Raw genomic sequence first — 8,014 nt, forward strand, 5'->3', positions numbered from 1 at the left:
GTTGCGTTTGCCGGCTATCAGACATGTTCGGTTTTTGTTGTCCTTTTATGGTTGGAACGAGAAAAAATCGAACATGGGAAGGAACAAGTACACATATAAAACAAATATTCTTAACCTATAAAAACATTTCTTAAGCAAAACTCAAGAGTTTAATTAAATTAAAAATACGAGAAGTGGAGAAAGTAAAGCATTTGGATGAAAACAGGTTAAAGACAATACTTTTTTCTTTTCTTTTCTTTTTTTTTGAAAAAGACTTTATATTATTCATCTCATAACATAATTAAAGGAAGGTTGTGTTGTGTACTATTTTATGTCAATACCAATAATATTGTTGTTGCATATATACAATACTTAAGGGGAATTAAAATGTTGTTTGGTGTTAAATTAGAAAATGGTGAATTTAATTATTTAATTAATATTTTAATATTTTTTACGTGTAGATTTTAATATTAGTACATGCAATGCAATCTTTTTTATTTTTCTTAAGCAAATGACCTTATGGATTCAATGATAATTTTGAAAGGTGTGGGATGGAAGAAGAACTAGAGGAGGAAATATAGCGTTTTCTTTTTTTAAATTAGAGTTATCAATATTTTTCTTAATAAGTTTTTTCCATTTATGTTATAATATTTTTATTCTCCTTTATTATATTTCTTTTCCTTAAGTAATTTATATCTACTTTAAAATGTATTAATCACTGCTTATTGTTTCTCTATAAATAGATAGGGTTTGTTCTTTCCCTAAACCCTAAAAGAAATTTATTTCAAATCAGTTTGAAATGAATAACCTTCAACTTACTTGAATAGGTAACAAGTATCATCTCTCGCAATTTTTTTTTAATATTTTTAAGAGTAATTTATTATTATTCTACTAATCTATGAATCTAAACATTAATTTTTGAAAAAATCAAAGATTTTGAATGACACTTGTCATTTATTTAAATATGTTATAGGAAATTTTCTCTAAATTTGGAGGAAATTTGTGTCATTGTTTCATACCGTAAATATATAAGATGTAACTCATACGTATCTCTTCGCTTTCGCTTTCGCTCTTTTTTTTTTCATATTTTATATATATTTCGACAAAATTAAAGAGATAGGTAATCTTAGTATCTATTTGAGTTATCCATAATAAGAGGAAAAAGTATAGAGATGGATCCAAATACATTGAGCATTCACATCCGTTTATGCATCCTTGCATTCTATGTAAATTTTGGATAGAACCCATATAACAATCCCACACCCATCATTATCATGATCCTATGTAAAATTTAGATAGAACTCCAACCACCCTACACCCATCATGTATCCTTAAGCTAAAGTCAAAATGAGCTACAATATCAACCCAAATTTGGGTTGGTATTGTAGCTTCTCCATTTTTTTAAATTCTCATAACACACACATTCTTTGTCTCTTGACTATTTATCCTCTCTATCTCTCTCTTCTCTCCGGCTGCCACAAGCGACCGGCACATGCAAGGTGGCAAGCTTGGTGGTGAGCATAGTGGCGGTGGGACAACAACGAGCGGAGGCGAGCAAAATAACGAGCATCAAGCGTGGTTCACAAAAGAGTGATTTAATTGAACACGAGAGAGGAGAGAGTGAAAGATTTGATAAAATAAAAATAATTATAAAATTATGTAAAATATTAGTTTAATAGAGTAAATAAAGATTTAGAGAGTGAGATGTACGACAATTTTGACATTTTTGTAGTTAAAATAGAAGAAAAAAAAAAAGGTATTCTAGCTAAGGTATATATAGATAGAAATAGCTAATCAGTTACTAATGCTCTAAGAAGAGATTTATCATGAGATTTGATCCATTACAACTGGTCCAATTTTCCATTACGGGTAGTAATCCCTAATGTGATGTTTGGTTTGCAAAATATAACATTCCTTTATTCATTCACATTTTCAGGAATGTGATGCATAAGAATATAAATTTTCAGGAATGTGAGTGCACACACATTTGAAAATTGATAAGAATTTGATAGGATTCCCAATAATAGGCATTATGTATGCTTCCCAATATATCTTTATTGTTAAATTATCAGTTATCATAAAAGTTTAAACTGATAAGAAGAGCTAAATTTAATCACTTAATCAACACGTTAACACCCCTTCACGTGTGGGCTCAAACTCCCTTTTAATAGTGAGACCCAACACGTGAAATATTTAATTTAAATGGGGGGTGATTTGACGGAGTCAAGGTTCAATCTCATGACTTTTAGCTTTGATACCATATTAAATTATCAGTTATCCAAAAAGCTAGGGTGCTACGTGTGGCGTTGAGTGAAACAAAGAAAGAAAGAAAGATGCGGTCCAAAAGTGACCACATCACGCACGCCACATCGTCAGTTAGGTTCGGTGCACCGATTTGATAACTGCTCAAGTAGGCTCATTTTCTTTTTATTTTTGGCCCAAGTTGGCCCTGGCTAGTAGTCGGCCTTTTTTTATTATTATTTTTGGCTCATTGTCAGCCCTGGCCCATTATCAGCCCCCTTTTAAAGTTTGACTCATTGTTAGCCCAAGTCCGTTGTCAGACTTTTTTTGGATTTTGGCCCGTCGTCGGCCCCTTTTGAAGTTTGGTTTATTGTCAGCCCTGACCTGTTGTCGATCCTTTCGAATCTGCATTCACCACCCACATGCCGCCGTCGCTAGCCGCCCGCCAGCCTCTATCTCCTCCGGCAGTCGTCATCATCTACGGCCTGTTCCCCGCCTCCACCACTGCCATCATCATTGTTTCTGATTTCAAACTCAAGGTTCCATAATATTCTACCTTGAGTTTGAGGGGATGTTATAATATATATTTTCCGTATATTCCATAATGAGGTTGATATCAAATATTCTCTATTTATGGTTTGATTGTAATCAAATATTGAGATTGTAATCAAATCAATTTTCTTTGATTACTATACTTATATTTAGACAATATCCTATAAATAGAGACCTTTGTATTGTAGACAAATCAAAAAAGTTAATTAGCACAATGTAGCCTTTAGGAGTATTTCAAGTGGTAGACGTAGGTGTCTAACACCGAACCACCCATAAGTTCTTTGTGTTATTTCTCTCTCTTGCTTGCTCTCATATTTCTGCATCTTCATTATTTCAACATCTATGTTTCTCTCTTTAAGTGCATAAAATTGTTTGATACAAAATTATTTAAAAATTAAATAAATTATCACTTAGTTTAACTTTTCGTGTACAACCATAATAATATCCAATAAAATAAAATAAAATCCAATAGTAGTATAAAAAAAATTAAAAAAGTCCTTAAACAAATAGCTTTTACATTCTTGATCTATTAATATTGTAAACAATACAAAGATGAGATTCGTTATTGCAAGAGAAAAGGAAGAATGGCCCTCTTCGTGCTAATCAATATGATGAGATTTTGATGGCAAAATCCCTTAATCTTCCACAATTTTTTTTTATCGCTTTTGCAGTTATCTTCTAGAAAGTCAAAACTTTTAATTTAGTGGATTTATATTTAAAATAAAACTTTTCCAAGGCTAGACAACGTCTAATGTTGTCTTGGAAGCTGTCCTTGTGGCGATGAAGAATGGCCCTCTTCGTGCTAATCAATATGATGAGATTTTGATGGCAAAATCCCTTACTCTTCCACAATTTTTTTTTATCGCTTTTGCAGTTATCTTCTAGAAAGTCAAAGCTTTTAATTTAGTGGATTTATATTTAAAATAAGACTTTTCCAAGGCTAGACAACATTTAATGTTTTCTTGGAAGCTGCCCTTGTGGCGATGACAGGTTCACGAAGCATCAATGTACAGAATCAGACAACCTTGCCAATGGTTTTCAACCTCCATCTGCCTTTAAAAATCACCAATGCATTAAAGATAACTCGGTCTCCGTCATATACTGCCGTGTCTCTAATCTATGATTTTCTTTTGGAAAAAGCCACCATCTTCTCACTCGGTTTTCGCTTTCACCGCAAACCCTTTTTCACACCACACCACTTGGTGATCACACGCTCTCTTGCTTTTTCTTTATTCTTTTGTTTTTGTTTTTGTTTTTTTTTTTTGTGGGGGGGAGGGGAGGTGAGTTTACTCTTTTCTTTTTTAATGTAATGGGGTTCTTGGTTGGTAACCTGAATTCCAGCTGCCTTCTGTTGACTTCCCGCAGATCATGTAGAGCTTGTCCTGTTCTTGCACACACACAAACCCCTCCCTCGGCTTCTGGGTTTCTCTTAAGAATTCCGAAAATGAAGTTGTGTGAGTGTTTTCAAATTGTTCCTTCAGTTCTATCTATTAGACTTATATGAGAGGTATGTCTTTGTCTTCGTCTACTTCTTCTTTTCACTTTGGTGTTTTCGAATGCTAAATTTCTTAGATTGAACTTTTTTTGTCGTTGAGTGTGAGTATTCAAGAGAGTTCAATGAAAATGGAATTTTGGGTTTCAAAATATTGACTGTTCCCCTAAAGAATTTAAATTTCCTCCTACTTTTTTGTGTTCTTGCACCTCAAGTGTTCTGCATAACTCATCAAAGTTGGAACATGGGTTCCGTAAAATCACTACTGAAAGGGAGTTCTAGAGTATAGCGTATGAAATATGAAGTTGTTCTAGGAATCCAATTTGAATATTTGACCGTTTTGATAAACTTGGAGTCTGCAATAGAAATGGGGGATCATTTTTCTAAGCTCAGCCCTGATTCTGTATGAAAAGATTTTCTCAGAGGAACAGGAAATTCAAAAGAGATGAGCTATATATGCAAAGTGTTTTACAAAATCTCATAAGTATGGCAGGTTTGACTTCTTAATTTGTTTTCATCAAAAGATGATAGCTTCCCTATTGTCGTGTTGAATTCATGGGGTACATTTAAGCCAAATATATTACAATCATCTAACTATGTGAAAGGGAAATTTCAAATACAGTTTTTGAGTTTCATAAACATACTTCGACTTATAAACATACATTTGCTCTTGGGTTGGTCTTGTTTTCCCACCATAATACAATTGTTTGATGTGCAGTGAAGCATTCAGTTTTGAGGGGCTATGAAGTGTTTTAGTTTGTCCAACAAAGCGAAAAATGAGGAACCAGGCCCACCAGGGACTACAAAGTCCATTTCGGTTCGGTCCACTTCCACGTCCATGTCAATGGACCAGGATCCAAGGAGGTCTGGATCTGAATTTAATTCTCAGAATGTCTCAGAATTTAGCACAGCATCCTCTGCTAAGTCATTTGCAATCTTGTCTCAAAGACAAAGTAATCTCAGAGAATTCACATTCTCAGAGTTGAAGACGGCCACTAAGAATTTCAGCCGCTCCCTCATGCTTGGAGAGGGTGGGTTTGGTGGAGTATATAGGGCTGTGATCCGGAGCACAGATGATCCGCACAAAAAGATAGATGTTGCCGTTAAACAACTAAGTAAAAGAGGATTGCAGGCAAGTTTTCTTCATCTTCTTTCTGTATTTGAGTGGAAATGTACGTCTTTCAAATCTCATTATGCAATAATCACTAGTGTAATGTTGGCTGCAGGAAAATTAGAAAATTTTCATACATATATTTGTATGTTTGTCATGGTAATGGAATGAACTTGTGTGTTAACATGTAGGCTTTATGTAGGGAGTGCCAAAAACGCAATAGATATGTTTTTGTCATATATCATCTCACCCTCTTATTGGGGAAGTTTAAAAAGAAAAAGTATTGAGGAAAATTTATTGTTATTGTTTTCTTCTTTACATGTCTGTCTTTGTAGCATTTAAAAATACTTGACTGCCTCTTTTAGAGGTATGATTTTGTTGATATCATATCTTGTCTGACAGGGCCATAAAGAGTGGGTGACAGAAGTAAATGTTTTAGGGGTTGTTGAACATCCAAATCTTGTTAAATTATTGGGCTACTGTGCTGAGGATGATGAAAGAGGGATCCAGAGGCTGCTGATATATGAATACATGCCCAACAGGAGTGTGCAGGATCACTTATCAAGCCGGTTTCATGCACCTCTTCCGTGGACCACAAGAATGAGAATAGCCCAGGATACTGCTCGTGGCTTAGCATACCTCCATGAAGGAATGGATTTTCAGGTCTTTTATGTTCTTTTGAGTCTGGATATGAGATTTTTCTGAAATTTAGTAGAACTATTTAGAAAAAAGATTAGCCATTATACATTGAAGCTTCTGGATCAAAAAGAAAGTCCTTTTTTTTATAAAAATTTTATTGGCACAGATTATTTTCAGGGATTTCAAGTCTTCAAACATACTTTTGGATGACCAATGGAATGCAAAGTTGTCGGACTTTGGATTGGCTAGGCTGGGGCCTTCAGATGGATTAAGTCATGTCTCGACTGCGGTAAATCTGCTACACTTGCACAAGTTGGTTCTCACATGTCTTTCAAATTATTCTTGAATTAGTATTAAATAGGGATGCAGGCCATATGCAGAAGATGGTTCATTTCTGATCACATTTGTTATTATAATGATCTTTTTCGTTAAAAGTATCTAGCTTCTTTCTAACTTGGAAAATCCCTGTTATTTTGATCATCCTAGTAATGCACTTCAAAGGATAATCTATTGTTTCATGTGTTCGAATGTTGACTTGTCTATTTACACTTTTTTCTGCATATCTTATTCTTCTTGTTGCTGGAACCATTATGGAAAATTGGAAATAAACCATGACTTATATGCTTTCTGTATGTTGGTGTTAGTTCACAGAAATAGAGGAACCAATTTTCCTAATTTTTATATAGGTTGTAGGAACAATTGGATATGCGGCTCCTGAATACATTCAAACTGGGCATCTTACATCAAAAAGTGATATCTGGAGCTATGGAGTTTTCCTTTATGAACTCATCACTGGCAGGCGCCCTTTCGATCGGAACCTCCCCAAAAACGAGCAAAAACTGTTGGATTGGGTCAAGCCACACCTCTCTAACTCGAGGAAGTTTGAGCTGATTTTGGACCCGAGGCTTGAAGGAAAGTATTCGCTCAAGTCGGCCCAAATGTTAGCTGCCATAGCCAACCGGTGCTTGGTGCGGCAGCTTAAATCACGCCCCAAAATGAGCGAAGTCTTGGAGACGGTGAATCAAATTGTGGACACAGAAGATGTTGAATGCCCCCAACCCCCCATGAAGAGTTTGGCTTCAGAAGATGATTCCATAGAGTCCAAAAGAGAACGTTTACGGAGATGGTTTTTGGATCCAATTGTTGGAGAAAAAGGTTGTTTGAATTGGGGAGCATGGAGACCTAAGGTTGTCAGGACATGTTGAACATAGTTGGGGTGAAATGAAGGAATCATCCCACCCAATTGGTGCACATGCCAGTTAGGCCATAAGGCAACTCTGAAAATTTACTCTGTTCTCTATATATGTATTGTGCAATTGAAGTGTAAATCTCTATCAACATAGACGAGTGTATGTACATTTCCAAAAGTTGCCTTTTTACAGTTTGACTCAGAATTACTTCCATGATGAATGGTGATTCTGCTTTGTTTGGCAAAGCCTTTGTTTTTCCTTTGTTACTATTCATCACATTTTCCCCCAAAAAAAAAATTAATATTAAAACATTCTAATTTTTTTTTAACTTTTTTATCATATAATTCACTTTTTTGACTTTTTGACTTTTTCATTTGTCATTTTATTTTTTCACATTAACTACAGTATTTAAGGAAAATACTTTGCCAAACAAAGCCAAAATCATCATTATGTTATGATGCCCTTCATCCCTTTTTTTTATTTTTTATATTTATATTATCTTATTTGTTATACTGGAACCAATGTACCTATATCAAATCGTGTTTTTTTTTTTTTTTTAACATGTCTATACAAGGTTAGGGGACGAGGGATAGCGATTCGAATTAGCGATCTTCGCTTCATAATACGTGATCTCCAGTTGATTGATCTACTTCTTGGGGACTATATCGAACTGTGTTAACTCCTATGTTTATCTCCCGTTAGATATCAATTTCTATCATTTTTGTATCCGCAATTCAATATGGATGTATATATACTAATATATATTATACATGCCCTTTCTTTCCTATCAATAAAATATTAGAAAAGTTC

The 8,014-nt window shown here is 34.6% G+C and overlaps 1 protein-coding gene across 4 annotated transcripts; it reads left to right on the plus strand.

Annotated features, from left to right (window-relative positions):
• Positions 1-3,728: 3,728 nt before the first annotated feature.
• LOC132187636 (serine/threonine-protein kinase PCRK1) lies at positions 3,729-7,449 on the plus strand. 4 transcript variants are annotated; one of them, XM_059602019.2, is made up of 6 exons: positions 3,729-3,974; positions 4,138-4,279; positions 4,983-5,396; positions 5,778-6,038; positions 6,181-6,303; positions 6,701-7,449. In XM_059602019.2, the coding sequence occupies exons 3-6, from the start codon at positions 5,007-5,009 to the stop codon at positions 7,217-7,219; spliced, it is 1,293 nt and encodes a 430-aa protein (XP_059458002.2). In that variant the 5' UTR covers positions 3,729-3,974; positions 4,138-4,279; positions 4,983-5,006; the 3' UTR covers positions 7,220-7,449. The 4 variants fall into 4 exon arrangements, with proteins under 4 accessions (XP_059458002.2, XP_059458004.2, XP_059458000.2 ...); XM_059602021.2 differs by lacking the exon at positions 4,138-4,279; XM_059602017.2 differs by lacking the exon at positions 3,729-3,974 and having other exon boundaries at positions 4,028-4,279.
• The last annotated feature ends 565 nt before the right edge of the window (positions 7,450-8,014 follow it).

The sequence above is a fragment of the Corylus avellana genome, chromosome 6 (assembly GCF_965113065.1).
Source record: "Corylus avellana chromosome 6, dhCorAvel1.hap1.2, whole genome shotgun sequence".
Classification (NCBI taxonomy): domain Eukaryota; kingdom Viridiplantae; phylum Streptophyta; class Magnoliopsida; order Fagales; family Betulaceae; genus Corylus; species Corylus avellana.

Excerpts from the sequence above, each read along its gene's own strand:
- LOC132187636 (XM_059602019.2), top strand. The coding sequence starts at position 5,007 with ATGAAGTGTTTTAGTTTGTCCAACAAAGCGAAAAATGAGGAACCAGGC. Across the intron at positions 6,039-6,180 it reads ATGAAGGAATGGATTTTCAG|ATTATTTTCAGGGATTTCAA; the intron begins GTCTTTTATGTT and ends TTATTGGCACAG. Across the intron at positions 6,304-6,700 it reads TAAGTCATGTCTCGACTGCG|GTTGTAGGAACAATTGGATA; the intron begins GTAAATCTGCTA and ends ATTTTTATATAG.